Consider the following 12,580-nt stretch of genomic DNA (forward strand, 5'->3'; position numbering starts at 1 on the left):
CCCTGGCCCCAGATTGGCCGGCTCATCCTGTCAAGCTATTAATGGCGAGCAATTATTGAATTGCTTGCAATCCATCGGTCTACCATAAATTTTCGAACGGCGCGTAGTCATGGCAACGTGGCCACGTGGCGCACACACCACGCGGATGAACGCCTGTCGAACGATCAATCCGGCCATAAATCGTCTCTCTCTCGCGCCGTTTCCGTGCTCCTCGTTACTACCAAGCTGCTACCAGGACGCCATTTTTCGCGCGACCGGTAATTAACAAGATATTTCTGGACCCATCCCACACGGTCCGGACGCAATCCCGCCTCACGTGTTACGCGAATCGCGCAACACTTGGCGTTGCTGTTTACGCAGTCCCCTGGCTCCCAGGTCCATCCGCAACACCGCTGGCGCCACTTCGAGGCTTTCCACGTCGAGCGAGGGCGGCCGGAAAAGTGGATTGAGTGATTTTTGCTTCCTTTTATTATGGCTCATAAACCTGTTCAGTGTTCGGGCGGGGGCGGCGTACTTTCGGCGACACGTAACTCGGTGAGTTGCGGTGTCCGTCCAGGTCCGTCCAGGGAGGCGCAAGGAGGCAACGTCCAGTGCTCACCATATAACCTCAGCCATTATTTTCCTATTAAAAATGTAACTAGCCCCAAAATGAGAATCTAATGCCCCTCCAGCCGGCGGCCAGGGCACGGGGAAGAGTGTCCTGGAAGGAGGGTACATGCGGCGGGAATGGTACGCTTTTTCTAGCTCGTTACTCGGCCGAGGAGGAGGATACGTGATCCAAGGATTCCCAATATGATGGACATTAATATTTCATGCCGCACGGCCAAGGACGGCCAGGCCGTCGTCCACTTGCGCGTTGGGCCGGCCAAAGTTGGTGCGTTTCCGGCGGCCTGCGTTGCTGAAGCTGAGGGGCCAAAAATAAACGGAACGCTCGAGGGGCGAACGGTTGCCCAAGCGACGGAGTAATTGTGATGAACGGGACGGCGGCTTACTTCTCTCTGGACAAAACTTCCGGGCATCTTCCGGGGAACCGATTGCCTTTGCCGAAGGGGGCTGGCTGCAAGGCTGGCATGCTTCATTAGTGGCGTTATTTTGGGTGACAATTTGATTGCGCCTTTCCGTTTCGTCAGCGAACCGAGGCCGAAACCGATTTTCACCGAAAAATCGAGAGCGATGCGGAAGATTCGTAATTAACGATACCCGGTTGGCTTACGTCTTTTCTATTGCCGATTGATGCCTTTGAGGCAGACAGTTCCGTTACAAAAACAAACTCCGGGAACCGTTGCCATCTAGTACCTAGTCATTTACGCATATTTGACTACGAATGATTTTATTGGTTTACCAGTTAATTTAAATCTAGCAAAGAAAAAAACATAATGAAAATAGTTTGCAATAATTCAAATTTCAAATTTTAAATTAGACTTTCGACTGCTTCTCACGCATTGTTCTGTTTCAAATCCGGCTACTGGGATGTATAAAAATAATATGCAAGGCAGACTGGCAAGCCAATTCGATATTAACCCTTTGGTCTTTGCATAATTTGGCCTCGTTGGATATTATATTGTGAGAATTGTTTAATTTGTTCAATAATGCTTCTATCGACTGCTTGATCTGCTCGAAATCTGCTCGATCGGAAAACTATGCACTGAAGGAGGTTGCTCTTCCGACTGACAGGACATTTCACAACTAATCTAGTGATCCTTGCCACTGTGCGGCTGTCAGAGGAAGTTCATTTTCAGCCTCATTCCAAATTCAGCGTTTCCGATGGCTTCGGTACTGCAATTTTGCCGTCGACAGCCCCAGAAGCTGCACGAAGCTCTCCTTCAAAATCACGAACAGCTGATGGTGGCCTCGCTACTGCTTGGCCTCACAACCGGCGGCATGCACTGGCTGTCGCTGCGCTTTCCGGTCCTGGCTTCGCAGTTTCGCGAAAACCTTCGCGCATTTCCTGTCGAAATATCGTTCGGTGTTTTCGCGCTCGTTTCGATTGGTTCACTTCTGGCCTACACGCTGTACGTGCACCATCGCCAAGGTAAAGACCGCAGAGCCCGAAGCTTCATTCGCCAGCGCTACATCGACTACATCCTGCTGTGTCTGGCGGTCGGCGTTTCGCATGCCAGTCGTCGGCATCTCGTCTCCACCGGCAAGGATGGATTACGGCTCGAACAGCTCGAGCGCTACCGGAAGGAGATCGAAACTGCCGTCTTTCGCTTCCGAGCCAGCTCCAAGAAGGTGTTCCGCGAACCCGGCCCGACCTACTCGCTGCAGGCCGTCGAGCGCTACTACCGACTCGATGACGATCGTTACGGTGATGGAATTCTCAGTCTCAAACGGTCAGTAGATTTGGGAGTTCCATAACGGCCACGGCGCTATCATGCCGAGTTTCTTTTCCATTGATAGAGACAACAAATCTTTGCTGAACGTTCCTGCTCTCAAGAGATTATTGGATTTGTAGCACGAACGCACGAACCAAAGCCTTGACGTGTCACGGGACGGTTCTGTGCCAGCCTAGATCCGGATTCGAATCAATTAAGAGAGAGATTATCGAATCACTTTCATTACGTTTGATTTATGCCACGGAAGATTTTTCGGCTAGCTATCACTTCGCACATCGGTTGAGATGAAACCTTTTGGACGGTAAGCCATTTCCTCTTTTTTGCCAAATGTCTTTTTTCGAATTTTTCCTTTAAATGTCTCTGTCTCTTAGGCTGTTGCTCATACTGAAACTTTTTTTTGATAATTATGATTGGGTTTAATATTTTCAGTGGTTACCTATTATTTTCACAATGTGTGCTTTGGAGGTTTCCGAATCAGTTAACCGATTCCGATCAAATTCCAGCCGATCAAAGGTCCGATCCAAACTATCAATCAAAGGTCAATAGAGCGCAAAGCCCCATTGGCCTATTGGATATGTCGTTTTTGCGGTCTATGTTGATATTAAAATCAACTCAACACAAGGAAAGTCTGTCGTATTCGGCATGTAATCATAAAGCCATCGACCACCATGGGCCGGTGTGGCAGAAAAGTTCCGCTTGCCAACATCTGTTTCCCACGTTAGGCTCGACGTGCAAATTGTTTCTTAAATAACATCTAATAACCACACCAGCTGACCGGGCAACATCAACCCCGAGCAAGTGCCAAAAGTGCAACGAACAAATCGGGAAGTTTCGTCCTTTCTTCGCTTCTGTCCCAAAGACGTTGCGATCCGAGTTGCTAGCCACCAGCAGAGCACCGGGACGAGAATCCAGCTGTTGGACCACTGGGCCGGCGAAAGCGAGAAAGACGAGATGTCGTCTGCGCCCTAGCGCATGTTGCTGGGGGCCTGGACGAAACATAATTTTAATTAAAAAACTTTCCTTCACCATTGCGCTGCGAAAAGGTCTGCGGCGCGTGGCTACACTTTCTTCTCTACGTTTTCTTTTATGTCCCTCATTTCGATCGCGTCTTCAAAGAGTTGTTCTGTTTGGTGTGCCCACCACCACCGGCAAAGGGGCGAAGGCAAACTAGTCCACTGTCTAGCAAGACAGGGAAGCCTAGAAGAAAGATGTTCTCCCCAAATGAGACGCCAGGTCGGCAGGTGACGACTGCGGAAAGAACAAACTGGTAAAGAAAAAGAGAAAGACACAAATTAATGAGGTCGTATGCTGCATTAGTTCGGCAGTGCTTTTCGATCGTTCTACTATTTTCTGCTCTGCGCCGCTGGACACTGTACACTGTCTGTCATTAGCAAACGAGGAAACACCCGTTTTCGGCCGTACTCTGAACTTCGTAGCCCGCACTTCGTGCGATACGTCTGATTTTGACAACAACGCTTAATTCATTCTCATTCTTTAGCCTCTTTTTGGATGTCCAAGTAGTTTCTATTTTGCCTTTCGTCGATTGTTTAGTACGATAAGTGGCGATAGTAAAATGTGACACTTTGGTTGAGGAGTTTACTGTGAGAAACTTAATAAATAATTGAAACAAATTGTATTTCAAAGATTTGTTGTCAACGATTCTCTTTTCTTGTTTTGAGATCATTTGAATGATTTTTAATGTTTTGTTCCATGAAGCGTTGTAAAAGGGTGTCTTTCTTGAAGATCGATCCGGTTGTATTGTAGTAGGTTACATTTATTCAGCAATAGGATTTCGATAGGACTGTCTACTTTATCAAAGATTCAACGGCAGTGTTTAAAAAACACCTTCAACATTCAAATATTTGAAACTTCTTACATTTTTTGTAGGGCGCCTAAATGTAGGCAATATGTTAGCGTTCACACTTTCAATTAACCCTTCGAGTATCACACAATATTGTGCAAGGCGAATCCAAATACGAATTTATTTTACGAATTATACGAATACGAAAACAAAATACACTTAAATCCGTTCAATATTTTGAAAACAGTTTTTACTAAATTCCAAAGAAAAGCTGAAATACTCGTTCTACTCTGAGCTAGACAAACAGGCAAGTCCGATGACGTTTCTTCGAATAACCACTTCACTATTCTCGGTTTTCGATGTTTCGGTTTAGTAAACTTTTTCAACATAATTTTAATTGGAGCGTAATCGAGTCGTCGAGCATCACTTTTTCCAGCTTTTCCCCCCAAAAGATGAAACGATTGCCTTTTTCACTCCCGCATTCAAAACCGGTTTAACACAAATTATGGTTTTTTCGCGAATAATATTCGCGACTTTAAAACAAGTTTGAAACCTGCTCCGGCTCATACAGAACCAGCGCTCATAAGCATAATTTTACCATTTATGCTATGACAGATGTTCTAATAGTGTTGTCGGCAATCCTACATTCCATAGAATTTTAAAAGAATTCACACGATTATATGGTTTGCTGCAATTCATACACCATTGCTATTTATTGTCCTTTTTGTCGCCTTATTGTCGCCGATTGAGACACAGACATCGTGTTCCGCAAACATAATCACGGTTCAAAATTTTTATGATCGTCGAGTATGTGTACTTAAGTATTTACTCTACGGTATAGAGTCAATTACGATTTATAACATAGCAATTATTTACTTTATAACCTCTTTTTCATGCTCCACATCACACCGACGCACACAGCGGCCGATGCAATGGCACAAAGCGTGGTCATGAGCAACTATAGCTCAACTCCTAAAAAATTGTTACTGTGAACACGTTGCTTACTAAAAATGTAGCTGGTTGCTTCCCGATACCAAACTGTTCTTTGCCAAAATTAAGTGTTTCGTGGAACGAAGAAAGTCACACCTTCACGCTGTATAGACAGGTGGCCCCAATTTAAGGCCAGTGACTTGATTTCCATACCAATGAATGACTGTCCCATACGAAACAAATCAAAACACGAACATCCTATCTGATTCATTAGCCGCCGTCACAACGAACCAGTTATCACCAATATGTCGCCGGACGGTATCTACTAAACGGCATTGGCGTTTTTAAATTGCACCAACTAGCCGATTCCATGGAGAAGGACATGGCCATTTTCATTTAATTGGAGCACCCGAAGAAATCCGGAATCGAAGCCCGGACGTGGCTATGGGACAAACTGAAACTCAATCGGATTATCTTTGGCGGTCATCTCAACGTCGAAAGAAAAGTCGGCGCAAGGCCGCGTGTCTTTGTTGTGACATAGTTATGATTTCCTTAGTTGTTTTCCGAAATAACATCATACCAACTGCCAACACCATTGCTGAACTGGTTGTTCTTGATGATCACTAATGGATTCTCTGCTTGGCCCAATGATTCGCCAAGAGTATATGAACTGATTGGTTTGGTGTAAAAGTTCATGATTTGATTTTATGATCAAACCAAACCAATTGTAGCTTCCATAGAAACCCGGATATAGTCCTTGAACTCTACACGCCTCTACGCTGACCTCAACTAAGTCATAATGTTTAATCTGAGCGAGACGTCATTTACCGTAGCTTTGACACCTGTTCCGATCGTCTTGCGAACATCGATGATAAATGAGTTTGCGCGAAGTCAGAGTTGTAGGCTTCGTGGTTCTCGCACTGCCCAGTCGTTCCGACTATATTACTGCCACGCCAAGTCGAACATCGCACATGCCATCAAAACACATTCAAGCCGTTCCGTTCCAAAATACCAGCGTTTGTTTGTGACTTTGAGACTTTTAATCGCAAGGGCAGCTTTACTGGTGTCCATCACCTCCGGTCTAAAGTTAGTAACAAATTAAAACACTCACACACGCAACCAGAGCTATGGGGTGGATCACCCATATCACACCAATACTTCCGGTATACCGTTCACAAAATTGGTGCGAATCGTCTGGAAGCTACATTCTTTTTTTGCCCCTTGTTGCTGTCTTTCAACCCTTTAGTGGAAAGGAATTTTTACTTGTAGAAATGATCATTGTTGAAACAAAAATGACAAAACAATCAATATCTGTGCAAAGATCAATAAGCCTTGCGGTTCATTCTTCGATTTGCCACCAATGTAACTTCAGAACCGAAACTGACACGCTATTCAAAATCCAACACAACGATGAGCGTAAACCATCGGACCATGGCGACCACCATTACCAAACTTTTCGGTCACCCATGACGTCGTCACCCCGACTCAACGTAAGCCTCGGGGATCTCTGTGGCTGACATAACACATCCGCGAGATCACGAACCGTTTGTCAGAAACTGTCTGTGGAAGAAATGGCAACCGCTACAATGGAAAGAAACGGCACGCATTATCAGCAAATGCATATAATTATCCACACACAACATATTTATCACTTCAACGATCCTTCCCAAAAGCTTTTCTAAACCTGGATCCATAAGTGACGATATGACCCAGATTACGGCAAGCCGTAGGAAAGACACCCGATAGAGAGTAGAGATCTCTGGTAACCACAGCCCAATAGCGAAGGTCACCGTGGTCCGATTGGGGTAGTAAACCTGTTCTCGGACCAAACGTTTGGCGAACCCCCCGGGTGAATGGTACTCCGTGTACTGCTTTCCTGTCAGCATCAATTAACATTAATTGCCCCCGAGTGTGACAACCAAATGGAGAGAATATTGGGCTAGTTCCGCATCGTAAAGCCGTGGCTCAAAAATGATGCACAAAAAACCTCGCTCATCAGCAGCGCTCAGTCTGTTAGTAATTACGATTGAGCGTTAAATGTGTTCAGGATTTTTTCTTCACTTTTATCTAAGACAACCGGGCAAAGTGGTCCGAAGGGGACACACCGATCAGGTCACGTAACCGGTGACCGGTACAAATTGACCCACATTCGCCGTGAATATATTTGACAGTTCGATGGCAAGGGCGACACCACCAAAAGTACCTACCTTGGGCTTTTTATAAGATACACGTGCTCCGAGGCAGTTAGATTCAGGTCGTTAGAGCCACAAGCAGGTAATACCTGCTCCAGCCTACCGGTTGGTCCTAATGAAAGTGAAAACGAGTTGTAGACCACAGAATACGCACCGCTCCGGATTTTGTTGCGGTGTAAAGGGGTTTCCAGCCACATCAGACCGAGGATTTCTAAACCACTAGAATCACCGATGCAATTGCCTGCCCGATATGTGGTGGATCTTATCCGACACTAATGTATCGGCATGGTGCGATGTTCCACAACCTTTGATTAGCCTATCTTAAAACAATGTGAAGGTCTAGGTTGCATTCGTGGCACTCGCACCACGACGTTTCTAGATATTCTAATTAGCACACCGATGTAAAAAAAATTGGTCAATCACCGGCAACAGCAAACGGGTAGCCTAATCGATAGCCCTGACATTGGCTGAAGGGACTCGGCACTCGGCTTTTTATTGAACCTTAACATCGTCGCCACAAGAGCATCGCTGACGCAGCCTCAGCCAAGCACGCGGTATCAACGGTTGATTGTGGCGTCGTAAAACAGGTTTTTGGTATTTTCGACTAAGACACGGGGCGAGCGCGCATCCGGAAAACAGTGAGTCTTCGTGGAACTTAAGATTTGTTTGTTCGTTTTTGGGGTGTGTTGCGGTGTTCCGTTTGCTAACAGTATCCTAGTCCGCGGGGCCGTCACAGAGTTTCCGTATTCGACGAGATCCGCAAGGACACGATCACGATCCCACAGACGCCACACGCCAATGAACCGGAAAACGATATTAAACAGCCATTCGAGAAAAAAACATCGAAATCGGTTTGATACCGAAACCAGCCAGTCTATCTTCACGGTCGTCAGGTCATTGTTGAGAGTCGTGTTTTAGTCTACCGAGTTGACCGAGGGTTCAGAAATCTTCCCAAATCTTTCTTGGGAGAAACCGTCTCAACAGATGATGATTTGGTCGCGCAGCCTGCAGAATGCTATGCAAATTGAGCGTTAATAATCCCCCTGGTCCGCCGTTCGTTCGAGTTCATCAATTTTTGGCGGAAAGCAACAGCAGACAGCGCGAAACAGATGGCGTAAGGCTCGGTTGCTGAGCATTTCTCATTTCGGGTCGGAGAACATTCTCAGGCATTGATTCGATCTTTCTGCTTGTTTTACTTGCCATATTCTTTCTCCAAGCTTGATTAATATTCTTGTGGCTCGCACTCGATGAGTTGGCAGTTTTTGCAGTATCCGAAGAAGATTCCACGAAAGGCGAAAAATTTCGACAAAACACCTTGCCATACCGGATCCAGCACCTAGACGCCGGTTTTCGAAAAGCTCACCCGCTTTCAATGCCGAGAGCAGGACAAACACATACCCAGGGGGTGCGTCCTTGCCCGTAAGCCGAGGGTTGTCAGGGTTGATCTTGGATCAGCGGTGCGCCCGGCCACCAATTGTGACATCGATAAATTGACGCGCGCGGACCGGGCGGTGTTGACGGGTACTTGAGCTTACTCTCCACCGACTGCACTTCACTCACTAATGTCTAGGTCGGTGCCGTGCCAGTGTTGCAAGCCCCGGCCGTTGGTCATGACAATGTGAAAAATTCAACCAGCCCGGCCAGTGTTAATGTTGCGCAGCATGGACCGATGCGAGGAAGCATCACCGATCCGGGGGGAGGGTGCACATATTTTCCAACGCATTCCGCCCAATGCCAAACCAAACGCTGATCGGTAGCCCCCGGCACACGTAATTGTCCGGATCGAACGGTTAACCACCATTACCATCGGCTTCGGGGTCGAAGCCTTTCTCCGCCACACGGCGAGGCGTTACGCAATCGCGATGATTGATCATCGCGCGCGTACCAGCAATGCCGCGAGGATCGTTGATTTTCGGTGATCGACAAAATGGCGCACGGTTCTAGAGACTCTACCCCACCGCGACGGGCGCCACGTTGCGCCACTTCGATTCTACAATCTACGGGGTGGGGTTTTACTTTTTTAAATAGTTTTGAAACAGGTGTTCCAAATGCACCATGGTGCGAGGGTGTCAACGGCACCCGGCACGATCGAAACTTGTTTCGATCAGCCCACGAACCTGTGCCCCGGCTAATGTGTTTGAGCCACCGGCACTTGGATTTATTTATTTATGTTTATTAATGACTTCCCAGCCAGTGCGCCGTGCGCCGTACTCTCTAACGGCACATTTGAGCACGATTGCAAGGTCGGCACTCCGGCACGGCACTTCGGCTGGGGATCTCTGGGGGAGCGGGAAAAACGACTTCCAATGGACAAGTTACGACTAGATTTCCTTGAGCCCACTCGATGCTCGATTCGGAGCGGGACACTTCTCGCGGCGAGCTGACTTATTTGACAGAATGACCACCACGATCCCGCCAGCCAACGGTCGGGTTCTGTTGCCCAATCGATGCTCTCGAAGGAGGTGGCAGATTTGCAAACGCTCGCACACAGATGTGTGCGAGTGCTGAAAGGTTGCAATCTGAGACGCGTTTGACCTGCCGAGGTCTGGCCGAGGGATCACGCATCACAGTCTACAAAAGGTCTCGCCGGGCGAAGGTTTTTGAGTCAAAGTGTGGCGCGAGACCAAGACAGCGTTGACCAAGCGTACCCTCTGGATGTTCTGGTCAATGCTTTCTACAGTAATTCAAGCAACTTTCAAGTTGCCACATATTAGCATTGCGCTGTAGGTTGCTTGAAAATATGTTGGTTTAAGGGTTTTGGTACTTAGTTCCCATTTTCCGAACAAAACCGAAACTCCGAACTCTGTCTGTTGTTGGTAGTCAGACTTCAGTTGGATGCCACATTTATTAGATCCGCTAGAAACGACACTACCAACGGTGGTGTGCACATCAAAGAGAGCATCATTTCATAGACAATGAATCACTTGCGTAACAGATACTCTACTCCGGGTCGGAAGTGTCGATAAGGAACAAGTGTTACAGGCGAACAATTTAAATAATCGCATCTTACGCTCGGGAACTTCAACCGGTTCAGCTTCGAGTGTTGAAACTAGTCGGAAAATCAACTGGAAAACTAGGTTCACCGGGGCGGGAGCATTAAGACACTTCCGCGAAAGTGACAACTGTGGCGCATGTGTGCTTTGTGGCACTGCAAAGCTGGCGCGTCATCCTTTGGCAATAAAATGTTTCGATTCGAGTTTTGCTGCGTCACGTCTGGATTCCTCCGGGAGCCAAGTTTTGGGGCGGGGGGTCGATGACATGGCAAAGTGTTCTGCGCGCGCCAACAGGTTTGGAAAGCAAGATAATCCGAGAAGTAAACGAAAAACGTTTGGCCGTTCGGTGGTCAAAGTTAAAACAAGTTTCCATTCTGCGCCGCTTTTTTATCATCCAAAAAAATGGTTTGTCAGTTCATTGTTGGTACCAACCTTTTTTTTATACTGCTCGGATAAGAGAAAACGAGAAAATGAATATTTCTAAGTAATAAAAGTAGAGGGTTATTTATTTAAAAAAAACTTTAGAAAATCACATGAAAAATCAAATTTTGTAATGAATTGTTTGTATCATAAAGTGTGTACTTTGCCATTACTTTATTTCATTTTACAAAAAGAAAAACAATCAACGGGCAACTTAGCCTATTTGACAATAATAGACTTAACTTAGCATTTACAACTAAAGTAATCACAACTGACGAATCACAACGCAGCTAATCGCAGGTGTTTTAAAGGAAAACATATACGAAAGTAACATGAACGAAACATTTACTAAAAAGACATGAAAGCAAAACCATCGCCAGACTGGTCAAGGGACAAAGTCAAAAAGCGACGAGTAATTGTTATATGTACGACAGAGAGCAAGTAAAGGGTCATTATGTCCTGTGAGGGACGAGCGAGTATCAATTCTGAGTTCCAGATTGGATCGACGTCACAAACATCAGGCAGGAACGGAAAAGTCGAGCAAGTCAAGACGGATCCGATCCGAATCGTACCCCCAAGCCTACGAACAGCGATTCTTTGAACCACCGATAAGCGCTGCTTTTGGCCTTAACAGCTTCACCATAAGTCACGGTCAGCTCTTAATTGCGTCTTTTACATAAAATTTTATACAGATACTTTGGCGTCTATTTTTCGGAATAGACAAAAATCGCCGATGGGCCAACACATGCGCACAGTAGCTATCAAAAATTGACTGATTACTCAAAATGGCCGAGCTATTAAAGAGTGACATGAGTAGCAACTTAATGCAAAAAATATAATCGAGAAACGAACGTAGCTCGCGGAAATTCAAATGTCTACTTTTTAAAGAGTCCTCGTATCTTCTTAGTCCATATCATCAATTGCAATTGCATTTATCGCATTGCACACTTGTAATAAGTATTAACAATTTGAACACGTTGTTCTATTGCCAAACGACTAATTTTTTAACATGGCAAACATTCAACTAAAAGTTTAACATTCGGGTTGCTAGTTATATTCAAAAACAGTAAAGTGCCAGCCTTTTAATTTCAAAACTACCAAATGAATAACCCCAAATAAATAAACGAAACAATGGTTCGAATGTTTGTTACCATACTTTGCCTATCAAAACAGCTCTTTATGATCAAATGCGTTTTTGTGTTTTTGGTTTCGTGTGCGGCGATGGGAATCAAAGTGCGAAGTGTTCGACTCCAATACCTACAGAGAGCCGCGGGGAAGACAATCGTCTTGCGCTCGTTAGCGGTGGCCAGCCAACCAGCCCAGCGCTACATTGTCGATGCACTCAGAAAATTGAACCCTCACGGGTCGGCATAATTCTTGCGGCCAACACAACCCCCACGACGCAGCGGCTGCGGTGGGGTGGCTGCAGATGAAGTGGGTATGGCATAGACCTTCAGCTAACTGTTCCAATGTGTGCCGGGCCGGGCCGGCTGGCTGGCTGGCTGGCCCGGAGAAAAGCTGCAAAAGCCGGGATTACGCAACCACATCGCACACTCAAGCGCGAAGCCGGCCCCGCGTGCCTGCGAGCTTCATGAGCATAGCCCCCGAGCTGCACTTCTTGTGTTCCACGCAAGAAGGGGTTGGCCGCACAGTTCAATGTCAAACCTTCTACCCGATCGGGCGCGCGCGTGTTAGGCTTAGCGCGTGGAGCAGCCATCTTCATCAATCGGTCGGGCGATCGGTTGGGAGTGAAGACATTGAACTGAACAAGTGCTGTTTATTTTGGTTGTTCAATTTTTGGCCTTTAATGGAACGGCCGGATGGCCCCGAGCAGGACGGCCAGCTAGACCAGTCAGCCGAGGTCGCGTGATCTTGAGGTGTGCCTTCGCTGAAGACACCACCAGGTCC

General features: G+C 46.5%; 1 protein-coding gene across 1 annotated transcript; it reads left to right on the plus strand.

Annotated features, from left to right (window-relative positions):
• The first annotated feature begins 1,764 nt into the window (after positions 1–1,764).
• On the plus strand, positions 1,765–2,455 carry LOC131207700 (uncharacterized). Its single transcript, XM_058200327.1, has 2 exons — positions 1,765–2,333; positions 2,401–2,455. The coding sequence occupies exons 1-2, from the start codon at positions 1,765–1,767 to the stop codon at positions 2,453–2,455; spliced, it is 624 nt and encodes a 207-aa protein (XP_058056310.1).
• Positions 2,456–12,580: the final 10,125 nt, after the last annotated feature.

The sequence above is a fragment of the Anopheles bellator genome, chromosome 2, assembly GCF_943735745.2.
Source record: "Anopheles bellator chromosome 2, idAnoBellAS_SP24_06.2, whole genome shotgun sequence".
NCBI lineage: Eukaryota > Metazoa > Arthropoda > Insecta > Diptera > Culicidae > Anopheles > Anopheles bellator.